Raw genomic sequence first — 20,768 nt, 5'->3', positions numbered from 1 at the left:
TTTAATGTTTCAAGGTATGTATATGAAGACGGATGGAATTGCGTCGCTATAAGTTCATGCCTCTACGTGTAGAAGAAAAGTCTTCATTTTCTGAGGCGCGTGGACCGTCTTCTTCCCTCCTGCTTCGGTTCCTCCTTGATTTCCACTGCATCCTCAGATTTTCTGGATCGCGATCCATGTTTCTTCGATTTGGGCTCCTCCTTATCGTCGTTCACATCCTCCTCCTTTTTAACAGCCGTTACCCGCTTTCGTTTGGTCTCGGTCTTAGGGCTATTGGCATCCTCGTCGCCAATATCTTTAGCAACGGGGCCCGTTTTCTTCTGAACACTCGGCACAACAGCGCTCGTTCTACCTCCGACAGTCAGAAAAACAATCTTTTCGCCATTTGGCAGGGCCGATGGCTTGTTCTTCTTTCCCTTCGCCCATCGATGCTTGAACAGCCAATGCTCCGGAAATTTCTCAGAATCAGCGAGCACATCTACCGACGTGGTACAAACATAATGGATGGAGGAGTGAAGCTGTTTGATCTGCTCATCGTTGAGAGTATTGCTATATTGCTCCGGGTGTATCTTGGCATGATATAAGATCTCGTCACTGAACAGCTGTCAGCTCTTTAGGCTCATCGAAGCGGCAGCATACATCGTCGTGTAGCCCTACCCCATCCAATTACCAATCCCACTAATATTAGCCTGGTCCAGGAGAAGGGCCTTGATGGGAACCTTTCTGCTCTTGAGCTTGTCCGCCAGCCACTCTTCCGTGACGATGTCTTTATCGGCCACCGGGTCCGGACCATTCTCTTTGAGTGGGCTATGTTTGCGGATCTCTTCTGCAGGACAATCCACAAGTCGAATTCGACTTAATCTGCGGAAGTCAACGAAAGCTGCCTCTGTTTTCGGGTCCCCGCCTGTTTCCAGCAGGAACTTCCAATACTTCGGTGGCCATTCTTTATCTTCGGGTTTCTCGACGCGGTAGTAGTATGTGTCGGCGTCTCGGATCTTGAGCCAGCCTGCCATTCCGAAATGCATCACTGCATGAGGAGGCTCGTTCATGATGAGCCAGAAATACTTTCCTTGTTGACCTGCGCTGACGACCTTTTTCCCTTCCATGGCCTTTTGAAATTCAGAGGCGCTGGTCCCAACTTTCCCGTACACAATATCATCGTTCTGAGCGGAAACCTTTGTGAGTGTCTTCCCAACAAGATGTTGATCGATAAAGTGCACGATGCGCGAGACTTCAGCTAATTCAGGCATGGCAGCTGAAGTACCTCTAAAGGACACACCTATTGATGTATATGCAGAATTATTAGTTTAGATGGAAGATAATGTACTTGGGGCCTAATAATAACTATATATGAGGCGTCAGCTCATTTGAACACGAAGTTGTTATATGAGACGCGACGATCTCACGAAGTCCCGTGATCCATAGCTCCCTACTCAATTCGGATTAGCCACTATCGATAAGAGCATCAGTCGTTGGATTGCCGCAACCACCTGCAATATCCGGTCTCATCCTTACGACTTTCGGATTGAAGAGTGTTCGGTCTGCCACATTATTGGACTTGGAAGATCCTCCTGTGTTCGTGTGCTTGAGAGCTCTTTGAATCAAGAGGCTGAACGTCGTTACCATATCCCGCTCTTGTGCCGCTGCACAAGTCAACCTACAGCTTACTTCCCTAGCTCTTGTCTAGCTCTACAAACTGGAGTGGTTTTGGGCTCTTTCGACTTCTGGGAAAGACGGTGGACCTGCACCGTCTAGGGCTGGCGAAATGTCTGGGGCATCATCGACATCATCGACATCAACCCCACAATTAAGTCCTCAGTTCTGCTTCAATGAGAGGGTGCTCTTAGGTACTTGATGCACAGCCCAAGATTCGCGCACATGTATAGCAGAGTAACATCACTGACTTCGCCGTTTCTGGGTCGAACAGATTTTCTGCGGCTTTCTAGGGCGACCATTGATGACTCCATTTCGCAGAATCTCAATGCCCTGGTCACCCCGGCCCGGGAGGGGTTTGATCCCTCGTCGACTGCAATCCGTCAAACGGACTCCAGAGTCGGAAGGCCGATAGATCCCGAAGCATGCCGGAACTTCAAAGACAATGTCCTCTTCCAGTCATGGCAAACGCGATCTGATGTACTGAACTTTTGCGCTGGGGTGGCGACCAGTCCCGATCCTGACGATCCGGATCTTATTCTTCGACAGGAAGAGTCGGCAAAGGAACGGGAAAAGATTGTCGATGAAAGATTGGATCCTTACTCTGCTCGATATTTCCCGAAAGAGCTGAGGACAGAGTCGCTTGCGAACTTGGTTCGGAACCAACGAACAGTGGAAGAGATCATACGAGCGCGAACCTGGGGCGTGGTTACTGAGAGGTGCAGTGACTCGGCTTTGACCTGGGAGGAGGCTTTGAACAATTGGCGCCAGAGGAAGCAACGGTGAGGGTTGTGAACGGCGCCGACAGAGACCGGTATGTTTACGCCGAAAACATGAAGGATACGCCCCCATTTATTATACTGCTGGCACAGCAGATGTTGAGATGATTCGAGATGTTATATCTCTTGATGTATATTTCTGTATATTATACTTGCATATCTCAGGCGTTTGGTATCCAGACAGAAGCTATCTCAGCGCCATTATGACTATCTCAGTTTGTCGAATAACCATAAAGCCAGGCATATACCCAAAGAGAACAAAGTCACGGTAGCACGACAACGGACTTTGATTCGTAGAGGATTCCCTGGGCGACATATGCACGCAAGCGTCGTCTCGGATACTTATGCTGACTGACACTGGTCAGCCCTCGTTGGTTGAGGGCGAATGCAGCTGGAGAGGGAGGATTGTACAGGCAAGCCATCCATTGTGTTACAATAAATTTAAGCAGAGGAGAGAAAATCATCCATTGTCTTCGATCAAGTAAATAGATTGCGGTAGAGACGACGTTGATATTGTTCAGAGGCTAAGAAGAATAATATAAGTGCTCGTCATTGTTCCCGGAGCGAAGAGCCCACTCCCCGCACAACTTCCACCAGCTTTATCTACGCACAAGTAACCTGGCACCTTCAACTCCGCCAACCTTGCACAACAGCCACACCATGCCGCAGCCTTTGAGCTCCAAGGATGCGTCCTCCTTCCGACAGGTGGTTCGCCACTATGAGAACAAGCAATATAAAAAGGGTGGGTTGGGGACCGAATTGAGTCACTCAAAGTTTCCGGAAAGGTGTACTCGAGAAGACTGACTCCGTTCCGTCTTGTATAGGCATTAAGCTCGCCGACCAGATCCTTCGAAAAACTCCTAACCATGGCGATACGCAGGCGATGAAGGCTTTGATCATGAGCAATCTCGGACAACAAGAGGAGGCATTTGCGTTGGCCAAGGAAGCCCTGCGGAATGACATGAAGTCGCACATTTGCTGGCACGTGTATGGGCTGCTGTACCGCGCAGAGAAAAACTATGAGGAAGCAATCAAGGCATACAGATTTGCGTTGAGGATTGAGCCGGAGTCCCAGCCCATCCAGCGCGACCTCGCTTTGCTCCAGATGCAAATGCGGGATTACCAGGGTTACGTCCAAAGCAGGAGTGCGATGCTGCAAGCCCGTCCGGGCTTCCGCCAGAATTGGACGGCTTTGGCGATTGCACACCATCTTGCAGGTGACCTCGAGGAGGCGGAGAAGGTTTTGACCACGTACGAGGAGACGCTCAAGCAACCGCCGCCGGTATCAGACATGGAGCACTCAGAGGCTGTTTTGTACAAGAACATGATCATGGCGGAAGCAGGCAAGGTCGAACAGGCCTTGGAACACCTTGAGACTATTGGATACAGAATTACGGATGTGCTCGCGGTCATGGAAATGAAGGCAGACTACCTTTTGCGATTGGACCGAAAGGCAGAAGCCGAGGCCGCCTACACTGCCCTTCTTGAGCGGAACCCGGAGAACTCCATCTACTATGACGGTCTAATAAGGGCGAAGGGGATCTCAGAAAGCGATCACGCGGCGCTAAAGGCTTTCTATGACGCTTGGGCGGACAAGAACCCTCGAGGAGACGCTCCTCGCAGAATTCCACTGGACTTCTTGGAAGACGAAGAGTTTAAGCAAGCGGCGGATGCATACCTGCAGCGCATGCTCAAGAAGGGGGTGCCATCACTCTTTGCGAACATCAAATCTTTGTACACCAACCCTAGCAAGCGCGATACGGTCCAGGAGCTTGTGGAAAGCTATGTGTCTGGTAATGGGACGACACAATCAAACGGTTCCGCGGAAGGAGAGGCGGCCAAGGATAACACCGAGTTCCTCGCTTCGACTTACTACTTCCTTGCTCAGCACTACAACTACCACCTGAGTCGCAATCTATCGAAGGCCATGGAGTGCGTCGACAAGGCCATCGAACTAGCCCCTAAGGCTGTTGAGTACCAGATGACCAAGGCCAGGATATGGAAGCACTACGGCAACCCTCAAAAGGCTGCCGAAGAGATGGAGAAGGCCCGACTTCTGGATGAGAAGGACCGCTATATCAACTCGAAAGCGGCTAAATATCAACTGCGGAATAATGATAACGAAAAGGCACTTGACAATATGAGCAAATTTACCAGGAATGAGACCGTTGGAGGAGCATTGGGCGATCTTCACGAGATGCAGTGTGTTTGGTATCTTACCGAGGACGGCGAGTCATATCTACGACAGAAGAAACTTGGCCTCGCTTTGAAGCGCTTCCACGGAGTGAACAACATCTTTGACGTTTGGCAGGAAGATCAGTTTGACTTCCATAGCTTTTCTCTTCGCAAGGGCATGATCAGGGCGTACGTTGATATGGTACGATGGGAGGATCGTTTGCGCGAACATCCCTTCTACACCAGAATGGCTCTCTCTGCCATCAAAGCCTACCTTCTACTCCATGACGAACCGGATCTAGCTCACGGCCCGCTGCCTAGCGGACTCAATGGTTCAGGCGACCAAGACGACGCCGAGAGGAAGAAGGCCCTCAAGAAAGCCAAGAAGGAACAGCAACGTCTGGAGAAGATCGAGGCTGAAAAGCGAGAGGCCAGGAAAGCTGCCGCCGCTACTGCGAAGGGCTCTGATGGGGAGACGAAGAAAGAGGACCCTGACCCGCTGGGCAACAAGCTTGTCCAAACGCAAGAGCCGCTAAAGGATGCGACCAAGTTCTTAACGCCTTTGTTAGAGCATAGCCCAAAGAATGTCGAAGCGCAGTGTCTTGGATTTGAGGTGTACCTCAGACAGAGTAAGTACAATCCCTGGGATACCTTTGAAAAATTTGCTAACGCGTTTGACAGAAAAATACGCACTTGCGCTCAAATGCCTTGCCGCCGCTCACCAAATCGACGCAAGCAACCCGACTCTCCATGTTCAGCTTCTGCGCTTCCGCAAAGCCCTTGACAGTCTTTCTGAGCCCCTTGCCCCTGAGGTCGCTGAGGTTGTCAATGCTGAATTCGAAAAGCTGCTGCCCAAATCGCAGAATCTCGAAGAGTGGAACGACTCCTTCTTGTCCGCCCATAAGGAGAGTCCTTTGCACACACAAGCCGTCCTCAAATGCCACCACATTCTGCAGCCCGACTCCAAGGCGCAGTGCGAAAAGGATCTGGTCGCCACGCTTGACTTGAACAATGCCTCCATCGAGACTGCGCTGGCGGGTCTCGAGATTCTGTACGAGTGGGGAAGCGATCAGGCCGCGAAGACCGCATACACCGAAAAGGCCACCAGCAAATGGCCTGAATCGACAGTTTTCCAGCTCAGCTGAGCCACTTCACGATTGATAAGAGGAATCATCCCATCAACCACGTATCACGGCGGTGATAACTGGGGCTAAGGGTCAGTCAATCCCTTGCCTCGGATTCACCCCCGTCTCATCGCGTTGGAAATCGACGGACCTGTGGTTGAGGGCTCAAGGGGACAAGGAATTTATTCCAGTGTAGCGGAAGAGATACAATGTGATTGATGTATGAGTAGGATACTATACTTCTCTTATCTTTTCCTGGGGCCTGAATATAAAAATGAGATACGACTGGCTTGGTACTTGCTTCGTTAGTTTCTCTGATGAAGCTTTTTCCGTCGTTGTCCGGAGAAGACGCATGATCTTGTAACCTATGCGCCATTGATTGTTGACTTTCTAACTCAATAGTATCGAGTATTACCCAGCGGTAGGACGCTACCTTAGCTGTTGACATAGGCCTACCTTAGTGGGCTGACTTTTACTATGATGTCGTACTCCACTAGAAGTCAACGACATTATCATGTACCTTAGTTGGCAATATATATGACCTTCAAGGTCGCACTAATATGCAGTCTAAGAGGGAGAGTATGGTACATCAAGAAGTTGAGAGGTTCATCCTCCGATGACAAGACTCATCTTCATTCACCGTCCGCTCCATCAAGATTACCAATGATGGGCTTCATCTTGATGGTTTCTGCGTCCTCCCCGTAGCCATACTTGATCCACATCCGCTCCCAGAAGGAGACAGGGGCAGGTCTCTCTTGTCCGAGAATGTATTCCTTGCCCTCGGCAATGCGTTGTGAGCGTGCCTCTTCATCAGCGGAGAGAAGGGAGCGCTGCATCCGAGATGCAATGCGTGGGTCCAGGACGATATCGTCTAGCCACTCGCGTTCCTTGCCAGGGTTCTCCTCGTCCCGCTTATGCACTGATTTGTGCCATTCGGACTCTTCTTTTTCGAGGACGGCTTGCTGTTCGTACTTTGCGAAAGAAGAAGGCGTCGGGTCATCGGGTGAAGCCAAAGGTGAAACAGCGGCGTCGACACTTGCACCGCTCAGTTCGGAGTCGGAGCTGAAGGAACTGTCATGATATGGTCTGCTTGACGAGGCGAGGACAAGCCCGGCGACTTCCCGTCCAATTTCATCGGCTAGATGGCGTCGGTTCAGGTAACGGTAGAATCTGATTGGTGTATTCAAGAAACCCAGCAAATGTGGGAAAGGGATGGGGACGGAGCTCTCCAAGGACTGTGGGAGGGTGGGTGGAAGACTCCGCGATGGATATTCGGCCGGAGAGATATATGCTGGTGTCGGTCCACTAGGTTTGGCGGGTTTATCATCCTTCTTCTCCGCTTCTTCCTTTTTCTCGGTGTTCTCTGCAGCGGGCGTACCATCGGCAGGTGTCTCTGAGCCTTCGACAGGTATCAACGGCTCTTCCACAGGTGCAGCTGGGGGGCTCGGACGATCAAGGGGCCCAAGCCAACCTTCGTGAAGCCCCCGAATGTATTCTTTCCAGGTATGCCGTCCAATTACCAGGTCACCTTTCGGACCTGGTTCTTCAACGACTCCGATCTTCTGTCTCGCGTCGGCGATGATGTCCTCGTTGCCGATTTCCTCCACAACAGAGCTTGGCTCACCAGCCTTCCTTCGGTGCTTGCGGATTCGTTCCGCAAGTGTTGCACGTACGTCACCCTCCCTTCTGCCTTCGATGATTGTGTAGTCTAGAGCTGCCGCGACTAATATCGGCTTCACGTATTCCTTAAAATGTTCGCGGGCAATGCGAAGTCCGTCGCCCGGCGGCGCGGCCAAGAATACCGTTAATTTCCGCCGTGTCTGTTCAATGGGGAGGGTCTCCTTGGAGAGGTGTGCAACCAAGTCACACCACTTCTGTTGTACGCGACGTCTTTCCCGACGATCATAGACGATAGCAGCCGTAAGTGAGCCGGTGATGGTGAAAAAGATCATCCAATTCCGAGATGGAAGCTTGAAACGGAAGTTGGGCAATCCTAGAGCGATTGATGTCAGCTAAAATTAATGAAAGAGATCGATCAGCAATTACCTAGCATCCTGAATGCGGGATTGGCTGGCTTGGGCGTAGCTTTCGAAGCATTTTGAGCCTGGCCCGAGGCAGCGGCGGAACTGGAGGACTCCGCCATGGCTCAAGTTGTTGATGGAGGTAATGGGGCGCAAGAGTGAAGGTCAGTAATTCCAATTTTCATGAATTGGGCCAAGCCCGGCGAAGGGAATTTCTCTAGAAAGTGAGCAGATCCTCGTTCAAGGACACTGCGTAGTTTTCGGCCATGACTCGAGATAAGTCCAAAAAACTTCGGGGATCCTCCAAGCTGCACGGGACGAGGTTTATCCGGGCGGCATAAAGAGCACATTTGAGCATTGCTCAAGAGTCAGTGTCTGCCCAGACAGATAATTAAGAATGTTCCCAAAAAAACCAGACTACATTGATTGCAGGCAATACAATAGATGCTATGTTGATCTGAAGTGTTTGACGACTTCAGTGATATTGACCTTGTTTAATGATCATCTAGTTCGCGCTGCTAGGTCTTTGTCCCACTGCTTGATGTCAAAGCAAAGCCCTTTCATTGTTGTTGGTTGAAGGCCTAGTATTTCAAGGTACTTGATTGCTCCGCGAGGGCGAGTTCCTAGAACAGAACATGACTAGATAATGTAATGCGCAACGAAGTGTGGTGAATTGTTCAGATTCCGAGGTTGCAGACACAGACTATTTATTGAATAAGAGCCTCAGGAACCCTTTCAATACTTAGATATGTGCCTGACTGCCCCAGGCCAACACCAGCCCCTGTCCCGCACTATTGGTCTCTGTAGGCTGCCGTATCCCGACAGCCCAGACTCCGCAAAAGTCGCAAAACGAACCAAACATCGCGCAGAGTTGGAGTTAGATAGACACAGTAGCCTCTCGGTCGTTTGGCTCTGACACTCGTTGTTTCTCCAGATTCTACCTTGTACTCGTTAAATAGAGGCAAATTTGTTCAAAGTATTCTTGGAATTTGCTCAGATAGACACCATCATCTCTTGTCCTATTTTCTCCTAAACGTGGAGGACGGAGCAACGTGCGGCTTCTCCCCCGTCCGGCCCTCCCCCCTCTCTTCCCCCCAAAAGGGCTCCTCGTACTACTCCTGAGCCACCGCTCCTTTGAATATTGACCCGTGCCCTTCCCCTCCCCCTTGGGTCGTCAACTTTTTTGTCTTCACATCGACAACCCCCCGATCGCACTCCCCCAACGTCTGTCACGTCGAGGTAGTTGAGTCGAGGAAAGAGTCTCAAAATGGATCCTAACAATAATCGTCTCCACCTGAATTTCGGGTTCAACGATCGCAATGGATACAATGCAGCAGCGGCCAACAACCGCGCATACCCAACAACCCCCTCTGCTTTTCCTCAGCCGATATACCAAAATCAGGGTCCTCAGGATTATGTCGATGCTCAAAATGGGGCTTACAATCAGGGAGGATACTTTATGGCCAACCCTTATCCTCCCCAGTATTCTCAGGCGCCTTACGGCCAGCAGCAGCAACAACAGCAGCAACAGCAACAGCACAATCTGCCGTCCCCTCAGCCTACCTACCAGTCACGGATGGCCTACAATGCCAACGATGGGACAAATGGACTTATTCAGCAGTTCTCTAACCAGGATCTGAACTCGACGCGCACGGGTTTCTTTGGTCGTGCTGCCTCTCCTGCTCAGAGACCTCGCACTGCTGGTTCTTCTGCCCCGGGTCAACAGCAACCGGGCCACCTGGCCCCTCCTATGCCTCGGAGTCCCCGAACCCCGGCCGAGAACGAAGAACTTCAACGGTATCCCGAACGCTACTCTGAGAACGTTCATAAGCGTGGCAAGGCGGCGAAGGAGTTGGTGAATGTATTCTTCCATGAGAACATTGAGCGGGCACGCGATCGCAACATGCGGTAGGTGACGAAGGCATTTAACGTCGCTAGGGAGAAATCGCTAATGTGTCTCGTTCCATTCGAACAGTTCTGCCGAACTCGATAAGATGATCCGTGACCCTAGTGTTCCCAAGGAAAAGAAGCGCCAGGAGGCCGAGATTGCTGCGAGAAAGGAGTCAACATTCCTACGGTTCCTCCGGACTAAGGAGACACCTGCCAACTTCCAGACCATCAAGATTATCGGAAAGGGTGCTTTTGGTGAAGTTAAACTCGTGCAACGGAAGACCGACGGCAAAATCTATGCCCTCAAATCTTTGATCAAGACGGAAATGTTCAAGAAGGATCAGCTGGCTCACGTTCGTGCTGAGCGTGATATTCTGGCGGACTCCAAGGACAACCCGTGGCTCGTGAAGCTGCATGCCTCTTTTCAAGACAGCGCCTATCTCTATCTGCTCATGGAGTTCTTACCCGGAGGTGATCTGATGACCATGCTCATCAAGTATGAAATTTTCTCCGAGGATATCACGCGATTCTATATGGCAGAAATCGTAATGGCCATCGAGGCCGTCCACAAGCTTGGCTTCCTCCATCGGTGAGTTATTCCCACAATCAACGCAACTTATGGTTTCTAGTTATCTTCTATGCCAGGGACATTCTCCAGCTGTGATAGTTATACAAATACTAACTCGGCCGCGTTCAGTGACATCAAACCTGACAACATTCTGCTTGACCGAGGTGGTCACGTCAAGCTTACTGATTTCGGTCTCTCAACCGGAGGCAAGAAAACACATGACAACTCATACTATCAGAATCTTTTGAAGAACTCAACTTCGAAGGATAAGAATCGCAACTCTGGATACTTCAACGATGCGATAAACCTGACAGTCTCGAACCGTGGGCAGATCAACACCTGGAGAAAATCCCGCCGGGCCATGGCTTATTCGACAGTCGGCACACCTGATTATATCGCACCCGAAATCTTCAATGGTCAGGGATATACCTATCTTTGTGATTGGTGGTCTGTTGGTGCTATCATGTTCGAATGTCTCGTGGGGTGGCCCCCGTTCTGTGCCGAGGATACCACGGATACCTACCGTAAGATCGTCAACTGGAGAGAATGCTTGTATTTCCCCGAGGAACTTACGCTGTCCCGCGATTCGGAATCGTTGATACGGAGGTATGTTCCCGTTACCTTTTTCATCTTTGTGACTTGAAAGCTGATCATACTGTGCAGTTTCCTATGCGACGCGGAACACCGTATTGGCAATGAAGGCGGCCAGTTCGGTGGTGCCACACAAATCAAGAACCACCCATTCTTCCGTGGAGTGGTGTGGGAACAACTTCGTAATATCCGCGCTCCCTTCGAGCCGAAGCTCAGCTCGAACATCGACGTTTCGTACTTCCCCATCGACGAGATTCCGCAGGAAGATACCAGCGCTATCCACCGTGCTCAGGCCCGTGCCATGCCAGAGGAGCAGGAGGCTGAGATGAGCCTCCCATTCATTGGATACACATACAAAGCGTTCAATGCTTTCCAGGCGAACTGAACCTAAAGCTGGCCTTCAAGTGGGTGGATTGTGCATGAACCGAACCGGGGATTCTCAGAGCGGGCTGGCTTGCGCGGAAAACCCTGGCAGCGGTGGATGTTCAATTTTAGACGGTTTACTCGTTCCATTGGTCTTCATCATGAGCATATAGCGCATTTGATTTCGCCTTGTGATAATGACCTGAGCATATTTGGTTTCATGCATTTTCTGTCGCAAGACGACAACTGCTGGGTATAGAGTGTATCTAGCAGCAGAGAACTACATACGATTGCATTGTTTGTTGGTCATCAACATTCTTTGATAACACTGAAGCGTACAGACCATGGTTTGACTGGCTGTTTTGTCTTTGAGCTAGGTCGTACATATGGCGCTCCCCGCGCCTCGATGTATCCTCAATGAAAGTGAAACCTTGAAGAGCCATGCATCTGTGAAATAGCACAATTTTGAAGAACAGAAAGTAGATAAGCCATGCCACGTAGAAAGTAGCCCAATGAAAGAGAATGGTTTCTAAATGTTTATTCGCGGGAAAAGTCGCCCATTCCGAGAACTAAAATCCATTCACAATGCGAGGGAAATCCAACAATAACGCCCGAAATAAAGCCCCAGTTGAATAGTACATGCCGTTAGATTTGCTCAGAAAAGCACCCCCGTACTCCCTCAACACCCCCTTTATTAAGTCTTGGGTCCCATTGGTGCCAAACCCGGAACACCGCTAAATCTCTCTTCTCGCTCGGTTTTGAACATGATCTGGATCCAAAACTCCTTGCTATCTTCATCAAACCAGGTCCAATAGCGGCCTTCTCTGCGGTCGATCTCCCTGGCCTGCAATTTGAAACCACAGGTCTGATATGGCTCGGCAGCGACAACCAGATACTGGAAGTTCTTGTCAGGCGGCTCTTCAACCTTCTGCTCGAAGGCGGACATAAACCGTACCCGGGGCTTGACACCAGGCGTAATCTCCTGATACTGTAACTGGAACAGCAAACCGAGCTGCCTCGTCAAGGGATCTCTGATCTTGGTAATCTTGTAACCGGGCCGTCCGATCTTGATAGTCTGTTTCTTGACCTGCACACCCATCGCACCGGGCAACATCGCCGGATCTTGGTTTTTGCCCTCGCGCTGCTCCCGCGCGGCACGTCTGGCCAGGTTTGTCTGGTGCTTGCGGCCCTGGGTATGGGCCAGATATGAACCATCGTTCTGGTGGACCGTCAAGCAGAGACGGCATTCGAAGCTTCCGACATGGTTCTTGAAGAAGTAGGGGTCCTTGTCGAGGTCGATTGTCTCGAGGGCGAGCTTGCGAAGACGCTCGCGACGGTCTGCATTCGTTGCGGAGTGAGATGCAACACCACCGCCACCGAACTTGGATCCTGCGCGGTTCTAAAAAGAGATCAGATCAGGCCAAAAAAAGTGGATATTGCTACTCATGCTTACCTGGTAATCCATTTTGAATCAGTCCGCCGAAATCAGAGAACTGAGGGAGTGGACAAAAACGGGTGATGCGCAGCGATAAGCTTCGACTGGAAATTCGGAGATCGTGATATATTTGGGTTATGTAAGCACCGCCGCGGGCTTCTCATTGGGCTGGGAAGCTATCAACAACCCACCCAGAGCTTCTTGAACGCAACTCCCGGGGTGCATGACGATTATTTGGTTTCGATGATGGATGCCGGATGTTATGTGAATCAACGGCGGTCCTACAATGGCGATCTATGCACAGTTCGTTACGTGGGTAAAGTTGAAGGCACCACGGGCGACTGGCTCGGAGTGGAATGGGATGACCCCACGCGGGGAAAGCATTCTGGAGAACACAACGGAGTGAGATATTTTAAATGTATCAAGTATATTCAGGCTGGATAGAGCGGATTGACTGACTTGCACGGAAGGTAGAAGAAAACACCCCACAGCCGGGTCGTTTGTGCGTCCTTCGCGACGACCCGACAAACCTCGAGGGTTCCTTGAGGCAGTGCGCCACAAGTATGCTTCTGAGTTTCAAGAGGAACTTGCAAGACAACAATCAGGCGAAGTCTTTGCTGCGCGGGACATCATCAAGTTCAGTAACAAAGTAGTGGAAGAGGTCGGCTTCGACAAAATCCGGAAGAAGCTTGCAGAGCTCCAGGAACTGAAAATCGTTCTCCTGGATCGCCTATGTGTTGCAGGAATTCTGGCCCATGCAGCGAGTCCACATGAGCTTGCAGAGGCTTGCAAGGACATAGAACAGACTTGTCCTAAGATCGTTGATCTCGATCTGAGTTACAACTTACTGGAAAGCTGGGTTGACATTGCAAACATATGTCAACAGCTGAAGCGCTTGAAGACATTAAAGCTGATGTTAGTCATTCAGTACAGTTATGAGAAGCATGCTGACGGTTGGTAGCGGAAATCGTCTGGGTCCTCTCCAGGAAGGTCTTATATTCGAGGATATCACGGCGCTACACCTGGACGAGACTCTACTCGAATGGGACGAGGTATGCTGCGCAAAGCTACTACTTGGTGCCCAGCGAGCTGACTGACTCTCGGTCGCCTTCAGGTTTCAGCTCTGACATATCAATTCCCGTCACTTTCTGCTCTATCAGTCTCCGCAAATCAGATTACCCACATCTCGACACCTATCACGGGTACCATCACATCTTTGACACTGGAAAACAATGACCTCTCTTCGCTATCCTCATTAGCATGTCTGACCTCTTTGAGCAAGCTCGAGCACCTCTCGCTGAGAGAGAACCGCATCGAGAAAGTATATGCGCCTGGCATGGAAGGAAGCTCTATTCAGTTTCCCGAAACTCTCAGATCTGTGGACCTATCCAAAAACAGCATCGATTCATGGCTGTTTGTGAATGAACTCCAATCCGTATTTCCTGGGCTCCAATCTTTGCGGATATCAGGAAATCCTCTTTACGACAAGCCTGTTGCCCCGTCGAACGTCACAAACCTGCCCGAGAAGCCAATGACGGTGGACGAGGCCTACATGCTAACGCTCTCCCGACTTGCTTCCATACAAACCCTCAACTACAGCAAGATAACCGCCCAAGACCGAAGTAATGGCGAACTCTATTACCTTTCCCTCATTGGCAAGGAGCTATCCGCGTATCCGGAAAGCGCAGAGCGCGAGATTCTTGCTACACATCCCCGCTATCAGGAGCTTTGTGACAAATACGGCCCGCCCACAATCAGGAGAGCCGAGTTGGCAGGTGCTGCCGTGAATCCGCGCTCAGTTGCCGCCCGATTAGTGAAGTTGGCTTTTCGCTTGCACTCGTCGATTGGTTCCGATGGAAAGAAAGACAAAATTCGGGTCCAGAAGATCCCGAGGTCCTTTGATACTTATCAAGTCAAGGCTGTCGCCTCCCGCCTGTTCAATTTGCCGCCTTACCAGTGTCGACTAGTCTGGGAGACCGACGAGTTGGACCCTGTTCATAAGGAGAAAAAGGACGACGAAGACGATTGGAATAGTGATGAGGATGAAGCCACAGCTACCGGTTTAGGAGAGAGCAACAAGTCCATACCGGCGATGGAGGATGCGAGGTTCATCAGAAGGGAGGTTGAGCTTCTGGATTCAACGCGAGACATAGGCTTTTGGTTCCAAACCGATATTGTTGAGGCAAGGATCAGAGTAGAAGTTGCAACATAGAATTGACAACTATATCGAAATAAGAGTCGTGAAGGAGTACCTTAACTTACAATGTTCTGTGGGGAAATATATATATATAGGTGATCACATTTCGCGTGCACTTAGGATACAACGAGGTCAACAACAACAACAACAGGAAATCTAATATCTTCCACAAGCGCCTGTAGCTTCTGTTACTCAAATGGATTTAGAGCCTCTTGATTGTTCCTAAACAACATGATACATGTGCCTACATTCAAGCTGAAGCCTGAGAAACACTGACTGCTGTTTTAGGACTAGGTTGACTTTGAGTGGCAGATTATCACCGCAACTGTTTTGCGATAACGGTGATATCATTTCCTTTCACATAACACATCTAACATCCAAACATCGTCATGGCGGAATACTGGAAATCAGCTGTAAGTGCCCTTCATTCAGTTCCGGTGATTTTCTCGAGGTAATCTATACGTGAGGGAAGTCGAGCATCATCTGACAGCATAAATCTAGCCCCGATTCTGGTGCAAACAATGCAAGATATTCATTCGTGATACACCCTTCGAGAAAACCCAGCATGAAGCGAGTGCCAAACACCAGGGAAACCTTAAGCGCTTTCTGCGCGATATCCACCGGGAAAATGAGCGGAAGCAACGAGAGACTCAGAAGGCGAAGGACGAAGTCCAGCGATTAAGGCAAACTGTCGCAGGGAAAACAGGCGCAAAGGACAGCGGCGCGGCACCCTGGAAACGCGCCCCGGCTGCCCCCCCACCGGCGGAAAGACCTGTATCCCTGGAAGAGAGAAAGAAGCAGATTGCACAGCTGGCAGAGATGGGAATCGCGATTCCCGATGAATACCGTGGTGAACTGGCGCTCGCTGGCGAATGGCAGACGGTTTCCGAACGGGTGATACGACGTGATGACGATGCAGAAGAAGGAAAGCCAGGTAGCTCTATCGGGGTTCGCAAGCGCAAGATGGAAGGCGATGAGGAGGAGCAGGAGGCACGACAGGAGGCTGAGAGATTCGTGAGTCAGGGTTGGGGCTCGAGGACTCGACAGTATCCTGGTGCCCAGAGAGATGCAGATCTGGATGCCCTTCTTGATTCTACCAAGGATGTAAAGAAGGTCAAATTGTCGACGGCGGATGAACAGTGGAAAGAGAAGGCTAGTAAAGAGGGTGCTACACCAAGCGACGATACGGAACAGGCTGCGGCACCGGAGTCAGAACTGCCATCGGTCAAGTCTGAGGATAAAGAAGCGGCGCAGCTTGCTACAACAGATACTCCGGCGGTGAAGCAGGAAGAGGAGGCGGCACCTACAGGAGTTGTTTTCAAGAAGCGCAAGCCGAAGGTTCTGAGGAAATAGTCGAATTGTGCAGCTACGGGGTATCTAGCATCTACCATGCGCATAAATGTACGAGCGATGCGTTATGGTTGCACATGGTCCAATATACCTCTCCTGCTGGTGCTACAATGAAATGATCATGGCTCCCATCTCAGTGAACTACAATGTCGGCGAACCAGGCATGATGCCTCTGGCCTCCAGTCGTCCGTTGCTGAAAAAGCTCAGCTCATAAGATCTGGCTTTCTGATTCGCTTGCCGGAAAAGCCTCGTCTGGTCTTGCGTTCGCCTACATCCCAGATCGAGTGTACAGATTCGAGCTCATGCGTGTTCTCAGATAATGCCTTACATCGGCAGAGAGACGTTGGAGCCCATACGGTGGATGAAGATTGATCCGTTCTTACGTATGTAATCATCACATGCAGCTCATCAAAAGAGTCCCATTACTTTGCGACTCGTTGGTGACATCCACTTCTTTCTTTGGCGTGCAGTCTACGACAGCATGCATACAAAACAAATCTCGTTGAAAAGGAGACCCACGGCGAGAAGAGCAATATACTAAGCTAGGTCAAGCTTTGATTGTCAGACGATAGTCTATGATCCTACTAGATGGTTAATACCAGCTAAGATTATATTGACGTGAATGATCAATAAGTGTATAAGTATCCGACTTAGAATGAGAGAAAAAAGGCATGGTGCTAGAATTGAAAATATAGAGTGATATGAAATTTCAAGGAGACATTTTTGGATAAGAAACTGTTATTCACAGAGGAAGTTAATGGCAGGCGTGAAGCCATTATATCAGTGAAGATTAGATACATCTGCCGTATCTGCGGTGTTGAGTGATTCTCGCCACTGCCATCCTTTTTTCCCTCCCTTTTTTTTTTTTTTTCTTTTCCTCTCGTAGTCAAAGTCCGGGGCTTCTTCTAGTGTTGTTCCGGAGCTCACACCAGATGCTCTTCTTGACGCGCAACGACCTCATTGCAAACCATTCTCCCCACACTTAATGCGGAGGTTTTCATGATCAAATCGAGAGATCTGGTGGAATATTATTGACTCGGCTGGCTACTCTCGCTTCTTTTCGCTTATCTGGACCAGTAGTAGTACTTGGTAAGTAACCCAGACGGGACCTCTCTGTTTCTTTTCCGGGCGCAATCTGCTAGCTTGCGAGATGTCTTTTATTTCTTTAGCTTCACGAGCTATTGAACTTTGTACTCGTTACGTTAAGAAGCAGCATTTGCTTGTTGAAACTCGTTGCGATGTTGCTACGGTATTCTGGAACTTGTTTTGCGGCCGCTTTACGCTTTGTCCGAGCGGAGAAGATCATGACAGCCTCGCCCGGCAACATTCCAAACCCATGCCTTGTCACCCTCGAGGTCCCGTACTCGGCGAGTCTCGAGTACTGCACAAGTGTCCAGATCTATTGTGGAAATTATTTCTGTTATTTGAGCCGCAACATGCGCTTTTGCATTGCGCAAGCGGGCCTCTTGAGATGACAGCCCATGGAAATCAGAGAATGCGCCAACAAGATTGACCAGCCCAAACCCTCATTATTTTGTTCCAATTACCCCCGTTAAGAAGAGCACTACTGTGGTTTTTAGACGCGCGATTTTTCGTATTCTAGCCTATTTGCGGAGTTCTCGATACTAACATTGCATTGGCCGAAAGACCGCAGGAATAGATGCAAGCCGGCACCAAACATTCAGGCCACTGTACAAAGTCACAGAACCGCGGATAGGCGTGTGTGCTAAGCTGCGACGTCGTATATCACCCGTTGCATCGAATTCGCACGCTTTTGCCTTCCGAAAGCTCCGATCCGCGCAGAACCCTATCCTCGCCAGCACCCATGGCGGAATCAGCAGAATCGGCGAACGCGCCTGGGGAATCGCCCAAACAAGCAGCTTCATCGACCGAACAGCCCGCTGCTGAGACGGTTCCGGATCAGACACCCGGGCCGACTTCAGAAAATGGCCCTGAGACCGCACCTCAGCTAATGGCCGAACAAGCTCCTCAAGCGGCGGCCGAACAGCCTACAGAGACCAGTAACTCTGCTCTGATACCAGCACTACCATCCTTCGACACGTCGCTTCCTCCAATTGACAAGTCCATGCCGGCCGTCGACACGACTCTGCCCCCAATAGATACGTCTTTACCTAGCCTGGATTCTACACTGCCACCACTCGATTCGAACGTGCCATCTTTGCCTCCAATCGATACATCACTTCCGCCGCTTGACACGACTTTGCCTGCTGCAGAGGCCAATTTCTTGCTTTCAGGCACACGAGCATCCAACCCAGAACCTCCTGCTTCAGAGTCGACTGGCACAGTATCCGGGGCATCTGAGCATTTCACATCCCACCAGTCAGGCCACGCTTCCGCTGAAACGGCACCCTATCAATATTCGAATGGGACGTATCAATCGCAAACCGCTCAACAGCCGCATCAGGCGTCGCCACCGCAACAACAACAAGATTTGCACTATCAACAGCAGCATCAGTCGTCGCAACAGTATGCGCAGCCGCAGCCGCAGCACTCTCAGCCAACACATCAGCAATACCAGCAACAGAATCATGATGTGTACCAGAATCATCAACCCGCATCATCTCAGATAAATGCTCCGCCACAGCCATCCCATATTCCTCAGGCTCCCATTGGGTCACCCATGCCCTCAAACATGCCCCCAATGGCTTCTGTAGGCCAATATATGACAGGATATCCCTCCAATGTATCACAAATGGGTATGAATTCGAACGCGCAGATGCGCTACCAGCTCCCTGGCGACCCGAACAAAATGCTATCTGGTGGAAGGCATAAGAAGGAAGTTAAGCGGAGAACGAAGACCGGATGTCTAACATGCCGAAAGCGCAGAATCAAGGTATGTAATTTGTGAACATGAGAAATCTCAATGGCATGGACCTCCAGCCCATGTTGTTTTGGGTACATTCCGAAGCGAGGGCGATCATCGTGTGCGGGGATCGCGAGGCGGGCAAGCAAAGTTATCGCTTCGCTTGTGCTGCCCACCTGCAAAGAACCCCGCTCTCCTATCGCCCACTGTTTTTCTTCCGCCTCAACAGCCACAATTTTTTTTCCATGTTTTCAATCGCTTATTTGGTTATTTGATATTGGTTAGAAGTGGCTGACGGAGCATTGGTGTTACTCTTTAGTGTGACGAAGGACACCCTGTTTGCAGAAATTGCGTCAAGAGCAAGCGTGAATGTTTAGGTTACGACCCTGTCTTTAGACCGCAGGCGTCGACACCCTCTGCAATCCAACCTGCTCCCAATCCTGCTCCTTCACTCGTCGTCAATCCACAGGATCCAACGCCTTCCTATCCCTCGGCACCCCCTGGTTACGTACCTGCGGCATCCCAGCCTTTCGCTCCCTCTCTTCATTCAGAATCCCCATCTACATCCACCGACCAACAATACGACTACGGCGCTTCTTCCGCTGACCCTTCGTTGGGGGGCAACAACTCTACCAATATGGCCAGCACCCAGAATGTCACTCAGGGAGGACTGCAGCCGACCCTCAATGCGACAAATGCCGCGGTCACTCCGTCGGAAACTTCCAGCTACAAAGGTACGTCCTTCTCGTGCGGTATTCATCCCTTGATATTACATTCTAGTACATACTCATCCAGAAGCAGTGAAACGAGTTCAGATTAGCGATCTACTGGCGCTGAGAGGCATTCCTCCTCCGCCCCCTCATCCTATCACATCTCTCCCACCGAACCGTCTCGAAGAGATCAAGGCCGTGTTCCTCGCTACATACGCTCCCGCCATTGATAGATTCTTTGAGACTCGCTGGTTTTCGGAGAAAGCTCTCGGCCACTTGTTGGCGAATGCGCAGCTGATGGCCGAGTATTCTGCTCTTATTGATGCATTTAACGACCGGAACCTCAGCGATCCGAACGTCGTCGCACAGCTGGAGAGCTTTGAGGCATCTGTCGTTTGGAGTACCATGACATTGTGCCGTCATGTGATGAATGTGTCGAACGGCAGCCATGGAAAGGATTTCGAGCTGTTGGCAACCGCGTCCAGGCTGGATGTGATTGAGGCTCTGATAACTGGCGAGCATTTGGAGAGAAACCCACTGGCCCAATGGCCTGTTCCAGAACCGGCAGCTGATCCACCCGCCCTTCCTGATCAATTGATGCGAAGAGCATTGGATTTTTGGAGTTCGATCGGTCACTTCTTGACTCTCCACGACAACGAAGCTAGCTCTGCGAAAGAAATTGATGATACTCTGGCTCGTTGTAGAACGCTATTGGACACCTATGAGAATCGCGATGTGATTTATTCCATTGCCATTGCCCGCCACATTGGACAGCGCTGGGCAGACTTCCCGCACAGCCTCCCTCAGCATGTCACCACCAACGAAAAGGATGCGGGAGCCAAACTTTATGTAGCGCAGAAATTCCTTGAGCAAGAAGCCAGCGGCAAGGGCACCACACAGGTTGTCAAGCGCATTTGCGGCATGGTTGTGCGGTCCTGGTACGTTTCCCGGGAGTAGTCGACTCTGCATTCACTTTGCTGGCATTGCGGCATTGGTGACATCCCCTTACGGTTGGTGATATCCGGCCATTGACTTCTTTTTCTTTTCTTTCTTCTTTCCCTACATGTACGGGCTTACATTTCCTCTTC

At 50.5% G+C, this 20,768-nt stretch overlaps 9 protein-coding genes across 9 annotated transcripts; 6 read left to right on the top strand and 3 right to left on the bottom strand.

Annotated features, from left to right (window-relative positions):
* Nucleotides 1–83: 83 nt before the first annotated feature.
* ALT_5643 (putative formamidopyrimidine-DNA glycosylase) lies at nucleotides 84–1,250 on the bottom strand (the record flags this gene model as incomplete). Its single annotated transcript, XM_033554589.2, has 2 exons — nucleotides 84–594; nucleotides 658–1,250. The coding sequence occupies 2 exons, from the start codon at nucleotides 1,248–1,250 to the stop codon at nucleotides 84–86; spliced, it is 1,104 nt and encodes a 367-aa protein (XP_033410480.1).
* A 515-nt stretch (nucleotides 1,251–1,765) lies between these two features.
* On the top strand, nucleotides 1,766–2,439 carry ALT_5642 (MIX23 family protein; the record flags this gene model as incomplete). Its single annotated transcript, XM_033554590.2, has 2 exons — nucleotides 1,766–1,847; nucleotides 1,928–2,439. The coding sequence occupies 2 exons, from the start codon at nucleotides 1,766–1,768 to the stop codon at nucleotides 2,437–2,439; spliced, it is 594 nt and encodes a 197-aa protein (XP_033410481.2).
* A 653-nt stretch (nucleotides 2,440–3,092) lies between these two features.
* On the top strand, nucleotides 3,093–5,752 carry ALT_5641 (peptide alpha-N-acetyltransferase complex A subunit NAT1; the record flags this gene model as incomplete). Its single annotated transcript, XM_033554591.2, has 3 exons — nucleotides 3,093–3,174; nucleotides 3,257–5,236; nucleotides 5,289–5,752. The coding sequence occupies 3 exons, from the start codon at nucleotides 3,093–3,095 to the stop codon at nucleotides 5,750–5,752; spliced, it is 2,526 nt and encodes an 841-aa protein (XP_033410482.2).
* A 611-nt stretch (nucleotides 5,753–6,363) lies between these two features.
* Nucleotides 6,364–7,874, bottom strand: ALT_5640 (Tim22-complex subunit TIM54; the record flags this gene model as incomplete). Its single annotated transcript, XM_033554592.1, has 2 exons — nucleotides 6,364–7,724; nucleotides 7,778–7,874. 2 exons carry the CDS (start codon nucleotides 7,872–7,874, stop codon nucleotides 6,364–6,366), a joined length of 1,458 nt encoding a protein of 485 aa, XP_033410483.1.
* Nucleotides 7,875–9,019: 1,145 nt separating this feature from the next.
* On the top strand, nucleotides 9,020–11,186 carry ALT_5639 (serine/threonine protein kinase CBK1; the record flags this gene model as incomplete). The annotated part of the gene is made up of 4 exons (XM_033554593.2): nucleotides 9,020–9,660; nucleotides 9,728–10,231; nucleotides 10,340–10,816; nucleotides 10,874–11,186. The coding sequence occupies 4 exons, from the start codon at nucleotides 9,020–9,022 to the stop codon at nucleotides 11,184–11,186; spliced, it is 1,935 nt and encodes a 644-aa protein (XP_033410484.1).
* Nucleotides 11,187–11,858: 672 nt separating this feature from the next.
* On the bottom strand, nucleotides 11,859–12,629 carry ALT_5638 (spliceosome assembly protein PRP11; the record flags this gene model as incomplete). Its single annotated transcript, XM_033554594.2, has 2 exons — nucleotides 11,859–12,563; nucleotides 12,618–12,629. The coding sequence occupies 2 exons, from the start codon at nucleotides 12,627–12,629 to the stop codon at nucleotides 11,859–11,861; spliced, it is 717 nt and encodes a 238-aa protein (XP_033410485.2).
* A 256-nt stretch (nucleotides 12,630–12,885) lies between these two features.
* Nucleotides 12,886–14,811, top strand: ALT_5637 (uncharacterized protein; the record flags this gene model as incomplete). The annotated part of the gene is made up of 4 exons (XM_089599940.1): nucleotides 12,886–13,001; nucleotides 13,074–13,514; nucleotides 13,561–13,651; nucleotides 13,714–14,811. The coding sequence occupies 4 exons, from the start codon at nucleotides 12,886–12,888 to the stop codon at nucleotides 14,809–14,811; spliced, it is 1,746 nt and encodes a 581-aa protein (XP_089455817.1).
* A 374-nt stretch (nucleotides 14,812–15,185) lies between these two features.
* Nucleotides 15,186–16,149, top strand: ALT_5636 (putative formin binding protein; the record flags this gene model as incomplete). Its single annotated transcript, XM_033554596.2, has 2 exons — nucleotides 15,186–15,209; nucleotides 15,298–16,149. The coding sequence occupies 2 exons, from the start codon at nucleotides 15,186–15,188 to the stop codon at nucleotides 16,147–16,149; spliced, it is 876 nt and encodes a 291-aa protein (XP_033410487.2).
* Nucleotides 16,150–17,971: 1,822 nt separating this feature from the next.
* On the top strand, nucleotides 17,972–20,637 carry ALT_5635 (putative C6 finger domain protein; the record flags this gene model as incomplete). Its single annotated transcript, XM_089599939.1, has 3 exons — nucleotides 17,972–19,000; nucleotides 19,290–19,704; nucleotides 19,766–20,637. 3 exons carry the CDS (start codon nucleotides 17,972–17,974, stop codon nucleotides 20,635–20,637), a joined length of 2,316 nt encoding a protein of 771 aa, XP_089455816.1.
* Between the last annotated feature and the right edge of the window lie 131 nt (nucleotides 20,638–20,768).

This window comes from Aspergillus lentulus, assembly GCF_001445615.1.
Source record: "Aspergillus lentulus DNA, contig: Alt09, strain: IFM 54703, whole genome shotgun sequence".
NCBI lineage: Eukaryota > Fungi > Ascomycota > Eurotiomycetes > Eurotiales > Aspergillaceae > Aspergillus > Aspergillus lentulus.
Note: the sequence above shows the minus strand (reverse complement) of the source record. Positions and strands in the feature narration are given on the sequence as shown.